This window comes from Schistocerca piceifrons, chromosome X (genome assembly GCF_021461385.2).
Source record: "Schistocerca piceifrons isolate TAMUIC-IGC-003096 chromosome X, iqSchPice1.1, whole genome shotgun sequence".
NCBI classification, from domain to species: domain Eukaryota; kingdom Metazoa; phylum Arthropoda; class Insecta; order Orthoptera; family Acrididae; genus Schistocerca; species Schistocerca piceifrons.
Window position 1 is genome coordinate 717,701,096 of NC_060149.1, and position 26,661 is coordinate 717,727,756.

General features: G+C 40.8%; 1 protein-coding gene across 2 annotated transcripts in view; it reads left to right on the plus strand.

Moving 5' to 3' along the window:
* The window catches only part of LOC124721489 (1-phosphatidylinositol 4,5-bisphosphate phosphodiesterase eta-2-like), a 431,886-nt gene that overhangs the window by 319,806 nt on the left and 85,419 nt on the right, over positions 1 to 26,661 (plus strand). For both annotated transcript variants that reach the window (XM_047246496.1, XM_047246497.1), the window contains exons 6-8: positions 5,627 to 5,784; positions 12,534 to 12,651; positions 12,821 to 12,906. In XM_047246496.1, coding sequence (XP_047102452.1) covers positions 5,627 to 5,784; positions 12,534 to 12,651; positions 12,821 to 12,906 — 362 coding nt within the window. The remainder of the gene's footprint in view (positions 1 to 5,626; positions 5,785 to 12,533; positions 12,652 to 12,820; positions 12,907 to 26,661) is intronic.

The following is a 26,661-nucleotide window of genomic DNA, read 5'->3' on the forward strand; positions in this document are numbered from 1 at the left end:
CACCCCTGGCAAGTATCATCATATCTGTCTTATTATTTTTTTTTAAATTTTGATGCCTTTAATGTAAAGGAGTAGAAGTGGAAGAACCCTAGTTTATTGTTAACTTCAAATAGAATTATGATGAAACACTATATTGCTGAGCAACGAGGCATTAGTAAACCATTTGTGTAATGGTTCCTTCTGTTGTAGTTCTGAAAGAAAAAGAGGATGCAAGAAGTCGATTAGAAGGAGACAAGTGTTAGATGCTTCTCTCCCTTTTTCAAACTTATCTGTTTGGATGTTAGTTACATGAAAGCAGACCATACAAAAACTGCAGCTATACCGTATTATTCTTACCCATGATCAATATTAATTTCAGACCTATGATAATCTACATTTTTAGTTATCTGAATATCAGTTGTTGCATTTTACAGCAACTATTTGATGTATATTCTTTGAATTGCATCATGAATATCTATGTCTTCATCTACATCTACAACTCTGCAAATCACTGTGAAGAACATGGTGAAAGTAACTGTAAGTGTACCATATATTCCTCCCCCTTCTGTTTGTGCACAGAGCACAGGAACACTGACTGTTTAAATGCCTATGAAATCACCATAATCTTTCAGCCACAATCCCTGTGGGAGTGATACAAAGGGGTATGCAGTATAATCTTTAATTCTTCACTTAATTCTGGTTCTTTAAACTTTATAGATGGGCTTTCATGGGATATCTTCAAGAGTCTGGCAGCATTTCCATGACATGTTTCCATGAATCAGATATTATTTTTATTTTATTTTATTGTGAGTTCCATTGATCTCGAAGCATTAGATTTGCTAGGATATGGAACAAGTCAGTGTTTTTACAATATTCACACTCTGGAATTTTTCATAAGATTTACAATAATTGATACAGTTGAGTACAATATGATAGATTCATGGTATCACTAATATCAGCTAGTGTTACAGCATAATACATGAAAATAAATAAGGTGTATAAACAACAAAATGTCAGAATTAATTTTCAACGTACAATGAGACATTCATATTAGTAATATATTAATATTTGAAAACAAATATATCTTTTATGACAAGAAATAATTTTTATTTATGCTTGCACTATATGGAACATCTTAGTTATGCTATAAAACCACACACATATGCACTCCATTTATCCCAAAAAATTCAGTAATTGAGCATAATTAATTTTGAAACAGGTGTTGTTGTAGTTTGCCCTTGAATTTCAATGTTTCAAGAGCAGGAATTTTGATGTCTCTAGATGGAGGATTAAAAATCTTTCATGCCTGAGTAATTTACTACTTTTTACACAAGATCAAAGTTTTTACCAAGAAAAATCGCCAAACAGCTTTATGTTTTGAGAAATTATTTTATCTAGACAACCAGTTTTGGCATCTCAATAATGCCACCTTCAGACCCCTATGTATGCCATATACAGACAGTCAGATATATTGATACTTGCACAGCTGGAGCCATCAGTATCTGGATTCCATGAATTTATTTTTGGAATGTTTACATCAAAGAATTGACAATAATAATTTTTGCATTGAAAGATATTTTATTATTGTTTAGTCAAGGAAAGTTTGATAAAGTTATTACAGACATGAGGAGGTAATGTATTATTGTCAGTACAATGAAATTAATCTTGGACACAATTTTGTAATTAATTGTTGAGATATCAAATATGCTGGTTTACAGTCTTACTATTTAATTTTCTTGTTTTGTATCTCTCTATTGATAAAGAGATTTGAAATCTGCTAAACCATAATGATTCAAATGTGTTTTTTAAAACTGGGTGTCTGCCTTGTTCCAGTTTCCTATTTTCACAGCTGGTAAGAAAACACTTTCCTTTCTGACACTTACTGTCATTATCCCTTTTCTTTTCATCTGAATATGCTCTGTATGCACATATTCATCACACTGCTGCAGTGTGATGCAAACAAGCATTTGTAACTGAAGTTTTGTATTTGTTAGCTTGCTGATAATACTGTTTACATGAGTGCTGTCATACCTTTTTCACATAAGGCTATGACTGTGCTCTACTCTAGTAGGCTATACTATGCATGTGGGAGTTAAAATGACAAGAATGATTCTTCCCAACTGATATCTAAATATGTTACCAATGGACTTGAACCTCGCATTCGGGAGGACGACGGTTCAATCCCGCATCCGGCCATCCTGATTTCCCTAAATCGCTCCAGGCAAATGCCAGGATGGTTCCTTTCAAAGGGCACGGCCGACTTCCTTCCCCCTCCTTTCCTAATCCGATGAGACCGATGACCTCGATGTCTGGTCTCCTTCCCCAAAACAACCAACCAATGGACTTGAACAATAAATGGCCTTCACTATACTCCTAACAGCTGTAAAATGGCAACTGCCCAGAATTATTGCAACCTGGAATTTTAGGCTGAAGACTGCAGAGATTTGTTTAGTGTGAGAGTTGCGTCACATGAAAGTTGTATATCATGTCAATATAATCAATCTGTAACTTATATGGAATATTAAGGAAAATTTATTGATTTTCACTTAATGTGCTGATATTTCCCTATATGATAATCTCGCAATTTAATTAGTTAATTAAACAAATACGATGTGTCTGTTCCTTCAGAATAGGGGTCATCACACGCTGCACACCACTGGTAGTCCTTACCATCGTGGTTGTAGTGAAGTATAAGAACAGTATCTCTTTCTAAGGCCATCAAGAAGTTGAGAGTTTTTAAGTAGAGCAGATTTTCTCTCCTTTCAGGTGACTGATTAGGTCAGCTACTGCTGTACAGCACTGGTATGTTAAATGTGATTTGAGACTTTCTCGGCGTATTCCATTCGTGAAATCTTCTCGGGTGATCAGCCGAGTAAAGGCGTCGTCTTCTCGCAACGTTTCGAGGGGTTTCGTACCCATCATCTTCAAGCGAAGTGCTTGAAGATGATGGGTACGAAACCCCTCGAAACGTTGCGAGAAGACGACGCCTTTACTCGGCTGATCACCCGAGAAGATTTCACGACTGGTATGTTGATTAGATGAGCAAAATTTGAATCTTTAAGATACTTTTATTCAGAAGTGAGACCTGTGGACTACTAACAATGACTTCAGTTTTAATTTCTCAGTTGTAACTCCATACTGTAGTATCAGTGGGCTTCCACAAAACATATCAAATGTCATATCACATTGTATTTTCTGTCTAATATTAATATTTCATTAGACTGAATATTATGAAAAGGAAAGTTGCTACTCACCATATAGCAGAGATGCTGATTCAAAGATAGGCACAAGTAAGCTTACAGCCATCAAGGCCTTCATCAAAAAAGTCGACAGGCACACACTCACACACACACACCCACCCACACACACACACACACACACACACACACACACACACACACACACACACACAAACACATGCACGCACGCGCGCATGCACGCACTCACACACAAATGCAACTCACACACACATGACAGCAGCTTCTGGTAACTGGCAGTGTTGCTTCAGTTGCCAGGACTGCAGTCGTGTGTGTGAGTTGTGTTTGCATGAGTGTGCGTGTGTGGCTGTCATCTAGTTTTGACAGAGGTCTTGCTGACCAAAAGCTTATTTGTGACAGTCTTTTTGTTGTACCTATCTGTAACTCAGTATCTCCACTATATGGTGAGTAACAACTATCCTTTTCAAAATACTGTTACATTCCATTCTGGATTTTCCATTGTTTGATTTCATTAGATTCGATATATCAGCAGTCAGCAGGTTCTTGAGGATGTGTAACATGCCAGGAATCCAGAAATACACTACTGGACATTAAAATTCTGATCCCCAGACAACTAGTAACTAACATATTCTTTCTTATTGTAAGTACACAGTCTAATAATTCTAAATTTGTAGAATAAATGGGGTATATAGGTAGCAGAATTTAATACACACACTTGCTACCTGAGGCAGTAGCACCTGCTCAAACCAGGCTGGACATAGAATTGAACTGACCTTGGATGACAGATACATCATTCTATGATGCCTCTACTCTATGCCAAAATTTTTCTGTCATAGAGAGTGGCAAGTGGTGGTATACCAACCTCTTGGCAACTCACGAGCAGATGTTTTCAATGGATGTGAGATTTGAAGAACATGCTGGTCAAGGCATCAGTCGGACACTGTCTGTATTGAGGTAGGTCCGCAGAGCACAGGCTGTATGCAGTTTCATATTATCCCTTTGAATGATAACATGATGAAGATCTTGATGACAAGTCACAAGCACAGGCCTCAACAAGTCAGAAACGTAATTCCAGCTGTCCAAATTACTGGCTATGTGGACCAGAGGCTATAGTGCTCTGTACTCAGTGACCCTATACCACCACACCACGTTGTGGATCTATATGATGACTGTAACATGGGTAGATCCATCATGGTGCTGTATGCAAAATCATGACTCATCTGAATAGGCAATGTGGTGCCATTCCTGTTCCAGTGTTGCTGTTGGACTCACCGCAGTGGGCTAACTTCTCTCTGCTGCCCTGCAAAGGGAAGCTACAGTAATAATAATCATCATACTGACAATCCACTATGCTCCAGACAGCACCACCCTGTCTGTGTGGATAAATACGTTTCTGCAAACAAGCCCGTTTCCTTGCTCATGGTACCTGATGTGGCTCCAAAGTTTGCACACCTGATCAAACAATATATTTATCCATTCAGGTACTAGTCATTGGGGGATTGGGGGGAGGGGGGGAGAGCGAATCAAATACTCATTGCAGCCAGTGATAGCTGATAGCAGTGTTTTTTTTTTTTTTTTTTTCAAATTGGTGCATTATAAGAGATGCAATGAACTGGGTTCCTTTATATCTGAATCTTTGCTCTTACCCAAAAAATATTTCATGTTTAGGACCTAGAGATATTTTTTCCAAATCTGAGCAGTGGTTGCAGAATCATATATCATTCCTGATGCTATATGGGTGAATGTTCTGATATAGTGATAGCAAAACAAAGTTATCAATTACTACACATGAAATGATGGCTGAAGACCCTGCAAGGCACCACATTCCTATAGGCTTACTACAAATGTGATATTACTCTTAGCCCTTAGTTGGCTATTTGTGTACAAATTTTTCTTTATTTTTATACTTTGTGGTGAGGTATATAATATGCTGGGCAGCATTCCTGCAACTGATCTCCGTGCATGTGGGGTGTATTTCTTTTTTTTTTTTTTTTTTTTCATGTACAAATTTAAATGCAGAGGAAAAGAAATATAACATGTCAATGAAATTGGTTGTATTTGTTGGGGATTCTTCCTTCAGAAAGTTAGACTTTATCATTATAATAAAAGTCATGTTTATTTCTAAAGTAGCAGTTGCTCAATAATATTTTACTTAGCTAACATGTCATTTAAGTGAAATATGGTTGCACAATAGTGATCTAAATAACATATGCAGTTTTTGCTACAGTCTTTCTGGAACCATTAATGACAGTTTGGAAGATGCTACTACAGACTGAGGAATCCTTTTTCCAGAGCACAGTTTATGCTCTTCATAATATCATGACTTACTCTGTTTCCATGAATACTAGTATGCACATGGTAATTTGCGTTGCTAATTTAATAGCATATGTACATTTTTTGAAATTTCCATCATATGTGTTTCTTTACAGGTATGCTAAAAATCCTGAAGAAATGGGTGTTAAAGAGCTGCAAAATTTTATGAAGAAAGAACAACATTTGAACAATGTAACGGAGGAGCAATGTTTATCATGGATTGAGGCTTTTGAACAGTCAGAAATGAGAAATAATCAAAAACTGTCATTTATTGGTAAGAAAAAGTCTGCGTGTGAGCCACTTTCCTATTAATCAACTTTCATATGGAATGGCCAAAAGCCCCAGTATTCTAACACTATTTCAATAGCAAGTATGGCTGAGTCTCATTTCTAGCCTACTATAATACAAATAAATATTTAAAGACCATCCCTCAAGTACAGAACAAAGTTACAGTGAACTTTTGGAAATCGCACATCAGAACCAACCTGATAATGGACAAGTTCTTCGAAACCAAACTGCCACATAAACTTACAAAAATTCCATGTCTCAGAATTCCCATAATGCCTTTTCTTGCATCCCACAAATAACCATGACTACCTTCCATCACTGTAGCAGTCAAATGCCATTTAATAACAATAAAAGAACAAACAACATCTCTTCACCAACATACATACCTCCATCTGCTCTTTTGAGATGATTAAAATGATATCACATTCAACATGAATACCTTGATAATTATCAAAATTATTAGTTGCAAACTGTATCATAATTATGTGAAATTTCTGAATGCATCAATTATAATCAATACTGGGTATGATATTCTGAGGACTGTTTTAGAACATATGTATTTTTATAGTTAAACTCAGAATTTAGGGAGCGAAAAATTCACATGAAAGAATTGGCAGATGTTAAAATGCAAGTAATGCTGTATCTTATATAGCTCCTACCAAAATTGCTACTGTGAAACATTTTAAAATACACTGTTGGCTATTAAAATTGCAGCATCGCAAAGATGACATACAACAATATCAAACTGTCATGAAGTGCACTAGATATTTGACTATGTAAATGGTCAGCATTTCACACAGAAACTGTACAAATTGGATATATAAAGGAAGATTACATAATAAATTTCTCATTCAGAAATTGCATTTGAATGTTGTTTGTTGATGACAGTGTCACATTATGCCTCATGTAATTAGGAGAAATGTCTAAAATGTGTCACAATTCAGCAGTGAGAGGATCATCAAGACTTTGATTTATCATTCCCCAAAATTACTGCTCCCATTTGTCAAGATCTACGCCTACATCTACACCTATAATCTGGAAACCACTGTGGGGTGCATGGTAGAGGGTATGACCCATTGTACCAGTTATTAGGGTTTCTTCCTGTTCCTTTCATGTGTGGAGCATGGGAACAATGATTGTTTGAATGCCTCTGTGCATGCAATAATTATTGTAATGTTATCTCTACAATCCCTAAGTGGCCATTCATGCCGGCCTTCTCTGTATACATTCAATATACCCTGTTAGTCCTATCTGGTATGAGTCCCACACACTTGGGCAGTATTCTAGAATTGGTTGCATGCATGATTTGTAAGCATTCTCCTTTGTAGACTGATTGCACTTTCCCAATATTCTACCAATAAACCAAAGTCTACCACCTGCTTTATCCATGACTGAACCTACATGATCATTCAATTTCATATCCATACAAAGTGTTACACCCAGGTATTTGTATGAGTTGGCCTAATCCAACAGTGACTCATTGATATTATAGTCATAGGATACTATGTTTTTTCATTTCGTGAAGTGCAAAATTTTAAATTTCTGAACGTGTAGAGCCAGTTGCCAACCTCTGCATCATGTTGAAATCATATCAAGATATAACTGAATATTTATGCAGCTTCCTTCAGATACACTTCACTATAGATAACTGCATTGTCTGCAAAAAGCTGGATTTTATTATTAATATTGTCTGCAAGGTCATTAATATACAATATGAACAGCAAGGATCCCAACAAACTTCCATGGAGCACACACACGAAGATATTTCTGCATCTGACGATGACTCTCCATCCACAATAACATGCTTTGTCCTCCCTACCACAAATTTCACTTGATACCACATATGATTGTATCTTTGACTATAAACGTAGGTGCAGCACTGAGTCAAATGCTTTTCAGCAATCAAGAAATACTGCATGTACCTGGTTGCCTTGATCCAAAGCTTTCACTATGTCGTATGAGGAAAGTGTAAGTTGGGTTTCACATGATCGATGTTTTTGAATCCATGCTGGGTGGCATTCAGACGGTCCATGAAAATGAATGCCTCACCAATAAGCTGCTGATATGGTTGCACTATTGATCGGAGAATGGCATTCATGTATCGTACAGCCGTTACGGAGCCTTCCATAACCACCAGTGGCATACTTCAGCCCCACATAGTGCCACCCCAAAATATCAGGGAGCCTCCACCTTGCTGCACTCGCTGGACAGTGTGTCTAAGGCATTCAGCCTGACCAGATTGCCTCCAAACATGTCTGCGATGACTGTCTGGTTGAAGGCATATGCAACACTCATCAGTGAAGAGAACATGATGCCAATCCTGAGCAGTCCATTCGACATGTTGTTGGCCCATCTGTACCGTGCTGCATGGTGTTGTGGTTGCAAAGATGGACCTCGCCATGGATGTTGGGAGTGAAGTTGCACATCATGCAGCCTATTGTGCAAGGACAATGGACTTTGCCAGATAGCATTGATCTACATCATATGGACTCAGCACCTGGTATAATAGTATGGAGTACCAATGCATACACATCATAATCACCTCTGGTTCATTCTCCAGATCTTTCACCCTTGGGAAAATCTGGTCATAGGATGCCAAAAGACTGGCACATGACCACTCACCAGCAACTAGAACTGATGAACTCTGGCATAGAATAATGTATCTTCAAGGTGTTCCAAAATGATATTTATAACTCTGACCATGCGTATTTCAGAAACATGGATACATAGAAATGTGTAGTACATGATGTAATGTTCACACACACTTAAAGATCTTTTCTTGTGTGTAGAATGGTTGATAGAGACCAGATCTGGATACATTACAGAAACACATCACCATCATGTCCAACCATTGGACAAACACACATGAGCTTCAAAGAAACAGGAAGTGTCAAAAAGAGGACGAGTTTTGGGCATCCGAGAATGAGTGATGCAGATGCAAAATGGGTGCAACAAGCATTCCACACACTCTGCCATACTGGGGCAATGACCATTTTCATCAGTAGCTAACCTATAAAAACTAAAGAAAGTTTAGGTGTGAAATACATGTGATCAAAGCTATAAAGATCATTTTGGAAGACCCTGTATATCTATCACCCAAGTTCAATTCAATTCCATGCCATGCCAGGTTGGAGCCATTGTTGCTGCAGAGGTGGCAGCTCTGTGTACAAAGTTTCACAGGCTGCATACCCTCAAATAACCTACAAAGGTGATTATGTATAGTTTTTGTTATGCTGTGTGTCCACAATAACTAAAATTTCACTATTTGCTATCCTTCCTGGGATTGCAATTTTAATGGCATGCAGTGTAATATAGATTATTGTTGCATTTTAAGGGAACTGTGCTTGCTGTGTCTGTGGCATTCAGTAAGTCACACATATCACTTGGCCTTGCCAACTATCAAGTGCCTCAGAGGACATGGTCATATTGAGTGGAGTATGAGTTTGGCAAAAGAATAATTCCCAATCTGGGGGCTAGTGTACACCTGTAACTGGAAGCTCTGAGTGTTTTTCAGTTCCATTATCCATGTGATGATGGAACATTGTGTGTCATAGTGACTGGGATCTTTCGTAACATTTTGGATCACAAGACTAGTACAAACTACTAACACATTTTTCTAAAAAAATATCTAGTGAACATGAAAATCATGGCAAATGCATGAGGTACAAGTGCTCCAATCATCCTTGACATCTCAGTTAACTATAGAAAAATAGGTAACACTGGTAACATAGCAGGTTAACTGTCACAATGACAGTGACAATATGGTGCCCATTACTGTTTGTGAACCACCAGTTGTTGCACTGTCTGTTGTAGTTGCTGTTGATGGTGCTACTGCTGCTGCTACTACTGTTGCTGTTACTGCACCCACTTCTACTGCCATTATTGTTGTTGCTGCTGTATTTATTTCTGTAGGATCAGTGGTTGTACTTTCAGCAGAACTGGTCAGATCCATGTTGCTAAGCTGATGAATAAGCTATGTGAATCTTCAACAGGCCTCATCATGAATTTGTTCTATCGTATTGTTACTGACTCTGGTATCCCAGCCTGATGTCTTTGAATGGCTGCCAGAATGCATGGTACTCGATCTTGATTAATAGGTGACACTGTTAAAGTTACAAGCGCTAATATTGCCATGTCGCAGCACTGGCCTCAGTGTGCTGCACTGCTGCCATTTCACCAGTCAATTAATGTTGCCAACAGGACTATAAAGCTTCCAGTGGTCAGCTCCACCTTTAGTGGTATAATCATCCCATCTTCTTATCACTAGTAGTAATGAACCATTGTTCTTGTTTTTGGTTTTGTAATTTATAAATTCCATGTTTAAGCATTTAGGAGTAAGTTCACTCCAACAATGCACCACAAACCTATGATAGAACTTTTAGGGCTGTACCTTTGTCTTCCTGAATGGCTGCCACAATGGCTCCAGCATTGGGTGCTTTTAGTCAGCTTCTACAATTATACCGTTAAACACAAGCCACAGTGCAACATACAAATGCAGATGCTCCATCTCACCTACCCACTGGACCAGGCCTGGCCCATGACCAGCAGAAAGTATAAAATTTCCACATAGATGGGGAACAGAGACAAGCCTTCAATAGGTTGTCCATTACAGCTGCACGAATCACTGTGTACACGCTCTGCCACCCAATCTTATGGCAAGTCATACACTGTTACTCCATGGGTGGCCCACATACTTATCGAAGAACACCAGTCCAGAGCTCAGGGCCTCAACTAACCTCTACTACAGTGTGCCCTTCTGATAGACACTGAGGCAGACACTCACCATGTCATCATCCTGGCAGCGCTGTGGCCTCAGGTTTTACAACTACTCCATCGTGGTCACTGTTGAATGTCATACATGAAAGCTCAATCATGGTGACATGTTTTTTCTGACCAGGTTTAGATGAGGACACGGAAGCTATGGTGTGCAGCTGTACCACTTGCTCATGTCATCAGGCTGCACCTCCATGAGTTTTTGTCTCCAGGATGACCCCCCATCACCCTGGGACCACATTCGTTTGGATTATGTGAGGCCATCTCTGGGCTCTGTGTGGTTAGTAGTCGTGGATGCTTAATCCAGTTACCCATATGTCATCAGTATAGCATCCAGCACAATGAATCAGAATTAACACACTTTTCCAGATTCTAGCCATCGAAAGCCTTCCCAAACCATCATATCAGACAGTAAGCAACAATTCATGGTGACAGCTTCTGTGTCTTCAGTGGTATAAAGCAGCTTCTTAATCTGCCATTCCATCCATCCTTCAATGGCAAAACAGAGTGATGGTGTGGACATATAAGCAGCAAATGCTGAAATCAGTCTAAATCACTACAATCACAACTGCACTCAACATGTCCCTGAGTATGTACAGGACAATTCCCATCCATGACAGTACCCCAGCAGAGCTTCTCCATGAAATACAACCCTGAACTCTTCTCCATTTCCTGTCCCCACACCCCCATCTACCATGCATCTAGCACATCGGGCAGTATCCATCATTCTCAGCAGCATGGGCATGCTCGTATAGGCCAAACAACATGTGGATGCTGGCTACAGTGGTTACCACCCGTGGGCAGTGCACTATGTCTGTTGACACATCAAGAGGTTTGGAATGCCATCAGCTGGCATTCTAATGATGTATTCACAAAAAGTGTCATAAATAAGGAAACATTAAATGCTTTTCAGACACCAGTATCTACAATAAAGCGAATAAAGTGGGAGCCTGAATTGCAGGAAATGGCAGCAACTGATGTATTTAAAGAGTTTTGCCAGATCATCAAAGCCAAATTTGACTATCTATCCACAGAAGACCAAAAAGAAATGTCCTGCAAACATGTCACAACACAGCCACCGTGTGAAAGAAAAAGCATTGTATACTGATGAACTGAAAAAATTAAAGTGCATGATACTGCTATTACATGATCACTATAGAACAGCAACAGATCCCAGTGCAAATAAAGTGCTATACAGCAGATATTTGGAAGCAAAAAGACTTAAAAGATGTAGAAGAAGGCACAAAGAAAAGCAGTGATAGGTTCATCAAAGGAATTCACGACTCGTGCGAGGCAGCCTGGGACGTGATGCTATAATAAATGGCAAAAGATGCACCTTGATGAACTGGAGGGGGAAAAAAACGAAAGAGATATAATAAAGATTGTAATATCTTATAAACTTTCTGATAGTTGGGGTGTATACAGAATGTCTACTAATGTCCACAAGAAAATGATGTACAAAATTGCCAAACCATTAACTATGATAATTAATAAGTGTTTTACTGCTGGTGTATTTTCAGACTTTCTGAAACTTGCATGGACAGTACCAGTGTATAAAAAGGGTGACCCAGCCATAGTGACAGGCTTCATGTGAGTCTAGCTGTCAACTCAAACAAATGACCACCACAAAGTTGGCCACCCATTTTGCTGAGCATGACATTCTCAGTTTAAATGGCTGCTTCACAACCTCTGACATTTGGATAGCCTATTTTGGATTCCTCATATGTTTCACTCTGTTGAAATATTTTTCTACAATGTGAGTTGAAATGGGGTTGATTGGGAACAAAATCAGCTGCAACTAAAGGGGGCATGGATTTTGTATTTACTTGTAAGCTAAAGAGGAAAGTAAAAAAAAGCTACTCTAAGGGCATAAATTAACGATATGAATATCACATATTTCAGTCATTTGCAGCAGTGTTCAATTTAATTGAACAAAAATTAAATCCATATTTCCTTCCTTAGGTTTTACAAACCTTCTGATGTCAGAAGAATTTGAAATATTCAGGCCAGATCACAAAGTCGTTTATCAAGATATGTCTCAACCGTTGAATCACTACTACATTGCATCATCCCATAACACGTAAGTAAGGTCTTATAAAAGTACTAGTAACCTTCTTTCTACTGTCTGAATTGTGTCACTTTCTTTGAGTTAGATTGCTCAAAAATGATGCAATGAAAATAAAACCCATTTAAAATGATCTTACTTAGATGGATAATTTGCCTGGTTAAAAATAAATGCTTTCTTTCAGATATCTCACAGGAGGGCAGCTAAGAGGGGACAGCAGTGTAGAGGGATACATCAGTGCTCTGAAAAAAGATTGTCGCTGTGTCGAATGTAAGTAACACTGAACATCATAAAGAACTTTAGTCCAAATAGCCATTGTATGATGCCATTTCACTGGAAAAGTTTTATGTTTATGACACCTCTGATACCAAGAGAATTGAGACTATGTTTCATAATGTTTTCACAACATTGCATTAAAGCAGGCTAAATGAGAGTTTGGAAGTCTTCAGACTTTTGTGCCTGTTGCAGGTGATGATAAAATCTTCTGACATATTGCTCTTCAAACTTCTTCACTGTTCAGTAGTTCTCTCTCTGTGCTGGGATGTTCTTCAGGATTCCACTGGCTGAACACTTTCAAATGACAGTGTTGCATCCACTTAGAAAAGGCTATTCTCCTGCACTTTTTCTGAGAAGTGGAGTCATTGGACAAACATCTTCTGGCTGCTATTTGTGGACCATCATCATTGGGTACATACTAAAAGAAGATGGAGAGGGTGAATTCAAAATTTTATTGTTGCTGTGCTGCCTCAGTTTTTTCCTGGTACCTATTTATGTCCCCACTCTCCAAGGCTGGGTGTTTACTTCTTTAATAGTGGGTAGCCAGAAAGACAGTAGCCTTTTATCATCACCTCTATTGAAATTGTATTCATTCTTTTTTATTTTGACTACTTCATGAGCTTTCCGTCTAAAAATGTTTCTTGCACAAGGACCCATAAACTAATGTAAACTCCTCCTGAACAGGCCATGAAGGCCCAACAGTACTGACAGGCCGCCATGTCATCCTGAGCCCTTAGGCATCTCTGGATGCGGATATGGAGGGGCATGTGATCAGTACACCACTCTCCCAGCCGTATGTCAGTTTCCGAGACCGGAGCCACTACTTCTCAATCAAGTGTCTCCTCAGTTTGCCTCACAAGGGCTGAGTGTGCCCCGCTTGCCAACAGCACTCGGCGGACTGGATGGTCACCCATCCAAGTGCTAGCCCGGCCTGACAGCGCTTAACTACGGTGATATGATGGGAACCAGTGTTACCACTGTGGCAAGGCCATTGGCCACAAGGACCCATATGTTCTTAAAATTCATAATCTGGTCACGTTTTAATTAGCACTCTGCTACTGTTGATGTTACCATTTGCCCTAAATGTACACTCCTGGAAATGGAAAAAAGAACACATTGACACCGGTGTGTCAGACCCACCATACTTGCTCCAGACACTGCGAGAGGGCTGTACAAGCAATGATCACACGCACGGCACAGCGGACACACCAGGAACCGCGGTGTTGGCCGTCGAATGGTGCTAGCTGCGCAGCGTTTGTGCACCGCCGCCGTCAGTGTCAGCCTGTTTGCCGTGGCATACGGAGCTCCATCGCAGTCTTTAACACTGGTAGCATGCCGCGACAGCGTGGACGTGAACCGTATGTGCAGTTGACGGACTTTGAGCGAGGGCATATAGTGGGCATGCGGGAGGCCGGGTGGACGTACCGCCGAATTGCTCAACACGTGGGGCGTGAGGTCTCCACAGTACATCGATGTTGTCGCCAGTGGTCGGCGGAAGGTGCACGTGCCCGTCGACCTGGGACTGGACCGCAGCGACGCACGGATGCACGCCAAGACCGTAGGATCCTACGCAGTGCCGTAGGGGACCGCACCGCCACTTCCCAGCAAATTAGGGACACTGTTGCTCCTGGGGTATCGGCGAGGACCATTCGCAACCGTCTCCATGAAGCTGGGCTACGGTCCCGCACACCGTTAGGCCATCTTCCGCTCACGCCCCAACATCGTGCAGCCCGCCTCCAGTGGTGTCGCGACAGGCGTGAATGGAGGGATGAATGGAGACGTGTCGTCTTCAGCGATGAGAGTCGCTTCTGCCTTGGTGCCAATGATGGTCGTATGCGTGTTTGGCGCCGTGCAGGTGAGCGCCACAATCAGGACTGCATACGACCGAGGCACACAGGGCCAACACCCGGCATCATGGTGTGGGGAGCGATCTCCTACACTGGCCGTACACCACTGGTGATCGTCGAGGGGACACTGAATAGTGCACGGTACATCCAAACCGTCATCGAACCCATCGTTCTACCATTCCTAGACCGGCAAGGGAACTTGCTGTTCCAACAAGACAATGCATGTCCGCATGTATCCCGTGCCACCCAACGTGCTCTAGAAGGTGTAAGTCAACTACCCTGGCCAGCAAGATCTCCGGATCTGTCCCCCATTGAGCATGTTTGGGACTGGATGAAGTGTCGTCTCACGCGGTCTGCACATCCAGCACGAACGCTGGTCCAACTGAGGCGCCAGGTGGAAATGGCATGGCAAGCCATTCCACAAGACTACATCCAGCATCTCTACGATCGTCTCCATGGGAGAAAAGCAGCCTGCATTGCTGCGAAAGGTGGATATACACTGTACTAGTGCCGACATTGTGCATGCTCTGTTGCCTGTGTCTATGTGCCTGTGGTTCTGTCAGTGTGATCATGTGATGTATCTGACCCCAGGAAAGTGTCAATAAAGTTTCCCCTTCCTGGGACAATGAATTCACGGTGTTCTTATTTCAATTTCCAGGAGTGTATGTGGTATTCGTGTTCTTTAATGCATTCATTTACTGGTGTAAATGCATAGGCTTCAGTGACAGGTGTCAATAGCATTGAAAGCATTCTATGTATATTGCAGTGTCATCTTACACAATATTTAAAATACTAAAATGTACCAATGTTTTGGCCACATCTCCTCAGAGAAAAAACTGACTATCTGGGTTTTGGGTCCACCAATATTTTGCATCCTGAGAGTGTCACAAGGCCACCAATATCATATTTAGTAGATTTTATTAGTCTTAAAATAACATTGATGTGTGTAAGAAGAGGGGGTGGGGATATGTGGATGACTGTGGGTTGCACAGCTTACTGGAAGTTGGTAGCCCATTACAAATCTGCAGTAAACTTCTGGGGGCTGTGTTCACCTGCTGTTAGTAGGGGAAAGGTGACACCAGTTGTGCATATGCAGTCATACTGGGATTGCTAATAGCCAGAACACTGGGAGGCTGTAGCTTTCTTCCCTGTTCATGTTGTTAGGCTGCTTCAGGATTTTGATTGCCCCTCTTACATTTTGTGTGCACAGCCACAGCTGTGTTGCCAGTACTCATGCTTCTCAAAACTCCATGGTGTGCCTGCAACTTTGTTTGTGCATCATTAGTGCCAATATCCTTAGTGGACCATACCAAATCCTAGATCCTGTGGCCACTCCAGAAGGCTGGCTTGATGACTCCTTGGTGAAGCAGCTAGGCTGCTCAGTGACTGATGCCCCTGACATCAGGTAGGTGCACCATCAGGAGCTATGCTTTTATTTCATTTTCTGTATCTGGCATCCTACTGAACTTGTAAACTCTTCTTATTGTTTTATTGTGATATCCATTGACTTAGAAGGTGTTTGGCAGATCCATCAATTCTTGTTTGATATTGTTTTTATCACTGATGCAGTGGCCTCAAATGGTCAATGTGAGTAGAATGAAACATTTCCAAACCTGACGATTATGAGATTTGGTGTGTAGGTACATGTTGGTGTGCATGGTTTTCCTGTAGACCTTGTAACCCAGTTTACCATTTTGTCACTGGCAGTTCTGTAAACCTCCATATCAAGAACAGAACCACGCTGTTACTTTCTCATTCTAATGTGAACTGGATGTTGTTATGTAGGGTGTTAATACACTGATACAAATTTTGTTGCTCTGCTTCTAAATGCACCCAAATGACAAATGTGTCATCCATGTATCACAGCCAACAGCAGCAATTGCTTGGAGTTTAAGAAAGTTTGCATAAAGCTGTTCAACTCTATCAGAGAAAGGGGAATCTCATTGCCACTCCGTCCATTTTTTCATAATATTAATTCATAATATTAATTCTGTCAAATCAGCATTCTAACAGGTCTCACACGTTGAAGCCAAAAAGGTCACACAAGATACAATCAGAACCCTAAAAAGAGTAAAACCACACTAATGTAACATCTCTCAGGAAGAAAGAGCCACCATAGAAGGATGTAGAGGAATGGAGATCATGGTTCTCCAAATGCATAAAGGCAAAGCCACAGTTGTAATGGAAAGGATGCAATATGCATAAAAAATGGTGGAATTGTTGAGTTATCCCATCTACAAGGACCATGGCAGTGATGCAACAGCAAAGATTATTACTGAGATGTGAGCCTTAATCCAAGACTCCAGAATTAATCATGACACAGCCAGGGGACTCATCACCAAATCACAATAACACCAAGAATTTATGAAGTAGCTAAGATCCATTAGGAGAGGTGCCACTCCCTCCCTCTGAGGCTTACTGTTAATTTTGACACATTTACTTACAATCTAGCAAAGTATCTGGCTATAAACCTGCAATTCCTTATGGAACATCCAGAATCATATGTGAAGGATTTGACTCACTTCATTCAACTTATATCAGAGTAGGACGTACAGCAAACTGATATATTTAAGCAGACAATGGAAAAACTGAAATATTTGTTGGCTTTGGCATAATGTCTCTCTTCACCAATATTCCAAGAGAAGAGACAATCAACGTCATTGAGGAATGAATACCACCTTATATCTGTGAGCTGGTGCTGTTTTGTTTGTCACCAACCTATTTCACCTGGCATGGTAGACATTATGAACAAATGGATAGAGTGGCAATGAGATCCCACTCTCTCTGAGACCAGAAAACATCTTTATGCAAGCATCTGTGTAAACTGCCTTAAGCTCCACACAATTCCACGCTTGCTATTGGCTGCAATATGTAGACTAAACATTTGTCATCTTGACTCATGGAGGAGCAGAGCTGCATAAATCCCATCAGCGTGTTAACAGTCTGCATGAGAACATGCAGTTCACACTTGAACAAGAAAGCGATGGAGCGTTTCCTTTCCTGGGTGTGGAGGTTTATGGAGCTCCCACTGGCAAAATGGCAAACTGTGTCACAAGGTCTGCCAGGAACCTGCCCCACATCAACTGGTAGTTACATGCTGAATCCCATCATCATCAGATTCAGAAGTGTGCCATCCTACATGTGCTGACTGCTTGATCTGACTGCATCAGTGACAAAATCAATATCAAACAAGAATTGATGGAGCTGTGTGATGCCTTCTGATCCAGTGGATATGACAACAAAGCAAAATGAAGAGCTAATAAGTTCAATAGGATGTCAGATATAGAAGATGAAAGAGCAGCTCCTAGTGGTGTTCTTATTTTACATCAAGTGTCTCATTCATCGAGTAGCCTGGGTGCATAACCAAGGAGACATAAAAACAGCCTTCTGAGGTGGCCAAAGGTTCCAGTGTTTAGTAGAGTCTACTAAGAACACAGTAAAAGAGACACAGTGTGAGTGTGGTACTGCCTACATGGGGGAAACCAGAAGGCCTGTTAGCAAATGCATAGCAGGGGGCAAAACAGTGGATCAGCACTAGCAATGAACCATCAAGACTGTGGGCAGACTGTCAAGTTTCAAGACACACAAGTACTGGGAAGACAGCCATGAATGTGCACACAAAAAAGAAGAGGGGCAATAGAAACCCTGAAGCAGCCTGACACACCACCAGGGAAGACAGCTACAGGCTCCCATCATCCTAGCTGCTAGTAATACCAGTATGATGGGCCAGTTGTGATTGCAGACCAGCAAGTTTACTGAAGACAGCCACAACCAGCTTAACAAACTGCATATGCACAACTGGTGTTGTATTTCTACTACCAACAGCAGGAAAACGCAGCCCCCAGAAATTTATTGCAGTTTTGTAGTGGGCTACCAATCGCCAGCAGTCACGCAGCTCACAAATAGTTAGCCATACATCTTCTCCCTTTCTCTTTATACTGTCCAATATTATTTTAGGGCCAATACAGTCTACTAAATGTGACATCGATGGTCTATTGAAAGTAATTATACTGATGTACTTACACCTGGACTAATCAAGCTTTCCTCTGAGGAAGGCCACTACAACTTGGCCAAAAAAAACTGGTACATTGTAATACTTAAAGTGTTTTTTAAGGCAATATGGCAGTGTATCGAGATGCTTTTAGTGTCCTTGCTGTTTTACCAATACAGGGTGTTACAAAAAGGTACAGCCAAACTTTCAGGAAACATTCCTCACACACAAAGAAAGAAAATATGTTATGTGGACATGTGTCCAGAAATGCTTACTTTCCATGTTAGAGCTCATTTTATTACTTCTCTTCAAATCACATTAATCATGGAATGGAAACACACAGCAACAGAACATACCAGCGTGACTTCAAACACTTTGTTACAGGAAATGTTCAAAATGTCCTCCATTAGCGAGGATACATGAATCCACCCTCCGTCGCATGGAATCCCTGATGCGCTGATGCAGCCCTGGAGAATGACGTATTGTATCACAGCCATCCACAATACGAGCATGAGGAGTCTCTAAATTTGGTACCGGGTTTGCGTAGACAAGAACTTCCAAATGCCCCCATAAATGAAAGTCAAGAGGGTTGAGGTCAGGAGAGCATGGAGGCCATGGAATTGGTCCACCTCTACCAATCCATTGGTCACCAAATCTGTTGTTGAGAAGTGTACGAACACTTTGACTGAAATGTGCAGGAGCTCCATTGTGCATGAACCACATGTTGTGTCGTACTTGTAAAGGCACATATCCTAGCAGCACAGGTAGAGTATCCCGTATGAAATCATGATAACGTGCTCTATTGAGCGTAGGTGGAAGAACATGGGGCCCAATCAAGACATCACCTACAATGCCTGCCCAAACGTTCACAGAAAATCTGTGTTGATGACGTGATTGCACAATTGCATGCGGATTCTCATCAGCTCACACATGTTGATTGTGAAAATTTACAATTTGATCACATTGGAATGAAGCCTCATCCATAAAGAGAACATTTGCACTGAAATGAGGATTGACACATTGTTGGATGAACCATTCGCAGAAGTGTACCCGTGGAGGCCAATCAGCTGCTGATAGTGCCTGCACATGCTGTACATGGTATGGAAACAACTGGTTCTCCCGTAGCACTCTCCATACAGTGACGTGGTCAACGTTACCTTGTACAGCAGCAACTTCTCTGATGCTGACATTAAGGTTATCGTCAACTGCACGAAGAATTACCTCATCCATTGCAGGTGTCCTTGTCATTCTAGGTCTTCCACAGTCGCGAGTCATAGGCTGGAACGTTCCGTGCTCCCTAAGATGCCGATCAATTGCTTCGAACATCTTCCTGTCGGGACACCTTCGTTCTGGAAATCTGTCTCGATACAAACATACCGCACCATGGCTATTGCCCCGTGCTAATCCATACATCAAATGGGCATCTGCCAAATCCGCATTTGTAAACATTGCACTGACTGCAAAACCACGTTTGTGATGAACACTAACCTGTTGATGCTACGTACTGATGTGCTTGATGCTAGTACTGTAGAGCAATGAGTTGCATGTCAACACAAGCACTGAAGTCAACATTACCTTCCTTCAATTGGGCCAACTGGCGGTGAATCGAGGAAGTACAGTACATACTGACGAAACTAAAATGACCTCTAATATGGAAATTAAGAGTTTCCGGACACATGTAAACATAACATCTTTTCTTTATTTGTGTGTGAGGAATGTTTCCTGAAAGTTTGGCCATACCTTTTTGTAACATCCTGTATATAGCTTGCCACAAATGCATGTCATTTCATGTACTCCCACATTGTGGAGGCAGTCAGACATGTTCATTCTAGGTCAGAGGAAGCCCTTTGTCTTGTGTAGTTACGTATATAGTGTTACTATGTAACTTAAACCATTTTTCCAAAGGGTTCTGACTATGGAGTTGGCCACTCTAGACACAATAGCCTTATTTATGGAAGTTCATCATAATTATTGAGCGTTATTGTTCCCCTGAGGAAATGTTTATCACAAGCTCTTACTATCACTGATGTGGAATTTGTGCAAGGACAGAATCTTCAGAGCAGTTTGCACTTTGGCTGGGTGGTGGTATAAAGGAGAGTCTAGATACCTGTTTGTGCTTTTAGTTTTCCTATGACCTTTGTGCCCTAGAACATTTTCAGGCCTTCTGTAGATGCACACATCTAAAACCACTCTCCTCCTCCATGGTGACACTGATTTTTGAATGAATGTTGTTCAGAAAAATCAAGAAATTTATGTAGCTCTTTCCTGTTGTGTGGCCATACAACAAGCATGTCATGCACATAGCATGGTTTTAGTTCTGCATTAATGTTAAGCATGCTCATCAAAATCGTCCATGAAAATGGTAGTGGCTACAGGCCAGGAGATCCCATAGCAACCCCATTACATTCATCATAAATTTCCTCCCTATGCTGGTCAGTATTCGGTGACATGACAGAAACACTCATTTGATGCAAAAAATTTCACTTGGATCTATTTCAAATGGTTTCCAAGATAGAACACATTTCATGTACATTTGTTTTTGTTCTGGTGGCAGGCATGTATATGTCTTAGCCACGCAACCTCTTAGACATTTTGTTCTAGCCCAACCTAACTCACTACATTTGACCTCTTTGCTCAGGATGTCTTTCTGCCATTAAACTAGCCCATTGAATGTGTAGTTGTCCATGATGTGAGTGGAGTAGTACGAGGGATTGCGAGTGTATCAGAGAGAAGTATCAGTTAACTTTGTTTGTACATGTGATGGCTAAAGTGTCACACATCTACACCAATGAAGAATATGCAGGTGTATTCTTGTGGCTTTTGCAATGGTAGAGCTTCTGATGCTGCCAAAAAATACCACTGATGCATTCTAACATGCTGAATTCCTGATCGTAGAGTGTTTACTAGAGGCTTCAGCACATTACATGAAACAGGTATTCTTCCAAGTACCCACCTATTTCTGAATGCATTGTTCAACAATTGGTGCATGAACAGCAACACATTGTTGAAATGGTACAGCATAGTTCTGTTAGCAGCACACAGTGATTGTGGTCATGATAGTACAATCAAATGGCCAACAAGATTGAAAGATCTTATGCCATTACATTTTTGTTTATGGAGTTGGATAAAGTTTGACGTGTACAAATGAAAGGTGAATATGTGAGAGGAACTGCTTGATCACATCATGGACACTGTTGCTCTCAATAGGGAATATGCAGAGGCACTCAGATAAATAACTCAGCATGTTCTCTGATAAGCACACAAATACGCTGAAGTCAACAGTGGGATATTCGGATTTCTATTGTGAACTGTACAACAGCTGTAATGTAATGTGTACAATAATGCTTAGAGGTAAATGTGTTAAAAATGTATTTTTCAGTTGATACTTTGTAAAATGCATGTTGTAATGTTTACTAACTGTTGTACATGTATAAACCTTACAATGTATTGAATATACAGAAAATATATGATGGTGTACATTAAATGTGTTCTGTCTTGGAAACCAATGAGAATAGAGCTTATATCCATATTAAGTTATTTGTTTCAAATGATAATGCCTGTCATATCCCAGAATATTGACCATTTCCCCTGGGACAACCTGTACTTAAAATACCTTGACTGCAAGTGTAATTCAACCAAGTCACATATTTCTGGAGCAATTTCACCCCAATGATCTGCATCACATCTGCTACTGGGATGTTAGTAAATAAAGATTTGATATTAAAGTTCACCTGCACATCTGTTGTGGATACTGTTACTGTATGTAATATTTCCAAAAAAATTGGAATCTTTTGCAAAAGAGGTAATTTTTCTGACAAGATGCTTCAGTTTTCCTGATAAATGTCTAGCTAAATGTTCACTGGGGATTTAATCCTTTTCACTATTGATCTCAGTGGACATCCTTCTTTATCAACCTTTGATAGATAATACACTACTGGTCATTAAAATTGCTACACCAAGAAGAAATGCAGATTATAAACGGCTATTCATTGGACAAATATATTATACTAGAACTGACATGTGATTACATTTTCACGCAATTTGGGTGCATAGATTCTGAGAAATCAGAACCCAGAACAACCACCTCTGGTCATAATAACGGCCTTGATACACCTGGGCATTGAGTCAAACAGAGCTTGGATGGCGTGTACATGCACAGCTGCCCATACAGCTTCGACACGATACCACAGTTCATCAAGAGCAGTGACTGGCGTATTGTGAAGAGTCAGGTGCTTGGCCACCATTGACCAGACGTTTTCTATTGGTGAGAGATCTGGAGAATGTGCTGGCCAGGGCAGCAGTCGAACATTTTCTGTATCTAGAAGGCCGGAACAGGACCTGCAACATGTGGTTGTGCATTGTCCTGCTGAAACGTAGGGTTTCGCAGGGATCAAATGAAGGGTAGAGCCACAGGTCGTAACACATCTGATATGTAATGTCCACTGTTCAAAGTGCCGTCAATGCAAACAAGAGGTGACCGAGACGTGTAACCAATGGCACCACATACCATCACGCCAGTATGGCAATGACGATTACATGCTTCCAATGTGAGTTCACCGCAATGTCGCCAAACACAGATGCAACCATCATAATGATGTAAACAGAACCTGGATTCATCTGAAAAAATGACGTTTTGCCATTCGTGAACCCAGGTTTGTCGTTGAGTACACCGTTGCAGTGATGCAGCGTCAAGGGTAACTGCAGCCATGATCTCCGAGCTGATAGTCCATGCTGCTACAAACGTCATCAAACTGTTCGTGCAGATGGTTGTTGTCTTGCAAACATCCCTATCTGTTGACTCAGGGATCGAGACGTGGCTGCACGATCCATTGCAGCCATGCGGATAAGATGCCTGTCATCTTCATTGCTAGTGATATGAGGCCATTGGGATCCAGCACGGCATTCTGTATTACCTTCCTGAACCCACCAATTCCATATTCTGCTAACAGTCATTGGATCTTGACCAACGTGAGCAGCAACGTTGCGATATGATAATCTGCAATCACGATAGGCTACAATCCGACCTTTATCAAAGTTGGAAACGTGATGGTATGCATTTCTCCTCCTTACACGAGGCATCACAACAACGTTTCACCAGGCAGTGCCAGTCAGCTGCTGTTTGTGTATGAGAAATCAGTTAGAAACTTTCCTCATGTTATCACGTTGTAGGTGTCACCACCGGCGCCAACCTTGTGTGAATGCTCTGAAAAGCTAATCATTTCCATATCACAGCATCTTCTTCCTGTTGGTTAAATTTCACGTCTGTAGCATGTCAACTTCATGGTGTAGCAATTTTAATGGCCAGTAGTGTACATTCTGGGTGAGACAAGTGAACATAGTGTCAAACTCTCAGACGTAGAGCTGCCCATTTATAGTCTGATAACAGATTTGTCGGTTTTCTTATGATCTTGTTTGTCAGATCACATTTGGGCTTAAGGTACACTGGCTGCACCAACTGTTGTTTCATCTTCTTGTGGTATTCAACTGTATCTAAAACAACAGTTGCATTCTCCTTCATCCACTTTGGTGACACGATTAATTCATTTCTCTTGAGTTCATTAAGTACTTTCCCTTGCTCCACTAATACTCTGACGAGAAAAAATTGCAGCACCAAAAAATAATTTATGTAGGGTAACGAAATTTTGGGAATACATTTGTCAAGGTACCATATTTAAGAGATTAACATAGCAAGGTCACAGGTTAATATATGCGGGAGCTAAGCTGTTGCAAATGTGAAATGCTGGTACTTTAATAACAAATATAACCACCAGAATGTTCAATACATGCAAGCAAACATGGATCCGTTGTGTTGTACGGGTGCCTGATGTCAATGACGCTGGAGTTGTCATCCAATGCTGTCCCATATGTACTCAATTAGAGACAGATCTGGTGATCAAGCAACATGGGTTACAACAGTAGTATGTGGGTGAGCATTATCCTGTTGCTAAACATCCCTTGGAATGCTGTTCATGAAGGCAGCACAACAGGTCCAATCACCAGATTGAATCACAGATTTGCAGTCAGAGTGCAGGCGATAGCCACGAGAGTGCTCCTGCTGTCATACGGAATCACACTTCAGACCATAACTTCAGGTGTAGGTCCAGTGTGTCTAGCCACAAGCAGGTTGGTTGCAAGTGCTCTCCTGGCCTCCTCCTAACCAATGCATGGCCATCACTGGGACTGAGGTGGAACCAGCTTTCATCAGGAAACACAACACTCCTCTACCCTGCCCTCCAATGATCACTCATTTGACACCATTGATGTCACAAATGGCAGTGCTCTGAAGTCAGTGGAATGCATGCTACAGGGCATCTGGTTTGGAGCTGTCTATGAAGTAATTAATTTGTAGTATCTCTGTGGTACCAATTGCTACTCTAATTGCTGGTGCAGATGCAGTATGATGAGCCAGAACCATACGCTGAACACAATGGTCTTCCCTCTTGATAGTGCCACAAGGCCGTCTAGAGTCCAGTCTTCTACCAGCCATACATTCTCGTGACCATAGCTGTCAGCAACCACATACAGTGGCTACATTGCTGCCAAGTCTTTCTGCAGTATCGCAGAAGGAACATCCAGCTTCTCGTTGGCCTGTTACACAACCTCATTCAAACTCAGTGAGGTGTCTTTGCCACCTTAAAGGCATTCTTGACTAACATGAACTCACCATGTCCATTCTCAAAGGTAACTATTGCTTACTACCATTACAGCATATATTTAAAGCAAACCTGATTTGCATCCTCATAGTGGCACTACTAGAAACACGCCTACCAACTTTTGTTTATGTCACACAACTCTTTCTTGGTGTTTGTCATACAACTCTTTCTTAGTGTTGCAATTCTTTTTCCATCAGACAGCCTCTGCCTGATTTTTTGGAAGATAAACCAATTATGCTATTATGGTACTGATAGTGTCTTCTGTTGTTATTCTCTGAGTTGTATCGTAATTCTGTCAGAGATGGCAAAGCGCCTGGAAGAGCAGTTACATGGAATGGATAGTTCCTTGAAAAGAGACTATAAAATGTACATAAACAAAAGTAAAAGAAAGGTAATGGAATGTAGTTGAATTAAATGAAGTGATGCTGCAGGGATGAAATTAGGAAATAAGACACTAAAAGTAGTAGAGATGTTCAGCTATTTGGGAAGCAAAATAAATGACGATGGCTGAAGTAAAGAGCATATAAAATGCAGACTGGCAATAGCAAGGAAAACATATCAAGAGGAATTTGATAGCATGCAATATAAGTTTAAGTGTTATGAAGTATTTTCTGAAGGTCGTTTTCTGGAGTGCACAAGTGAAACATGAGCAATAAGCAGTAAAGACGAGAATAGAAGCTTCGGAAATGTGGTACTATAAAAGAATGCTGAAAATAAGATAAGTAGATTGAATAACTAATGATGAGGTGCTGAATTGAATTGGTTACAAAAGAAATGTATGGCACATCTCCACAAAAAGATGGGGGGTGGGGGGAATCAGCTGATAGAACACATACTGATGCATCAATGAATAGTCAATTAGGACCTGTTCTCAGTCCTGCTGTAGCTTCTTCACAGAGGTTTACTACCATATGTTTTGGGTCAAAAATTGTGTTTTTCCTGTGCACTTTAGTTGCTAATTTTTTTATGAATCTTTCTGCTTCAGAGTGTTGATACCTGATACCATTGCAGTTTGATTAAACTTCATCCTGTTCACTGTATCCCAGTCATAATGTGAGAGAGATTTTGTCAGTGAAAAACGCAACTTAATTACGACAGGCCTGATGTAATTTAAGACACTGCATATTTGTCGAATTATTTCACAGAGATGTGCTGCTAATCCTTTTGTTAATCTTATATCTTTCATTGTTTGCATATGGCATCCAATTCATACAAATTTAGGAATAACGCCATGGTCACAACCCCAAGAAAAGAAAGC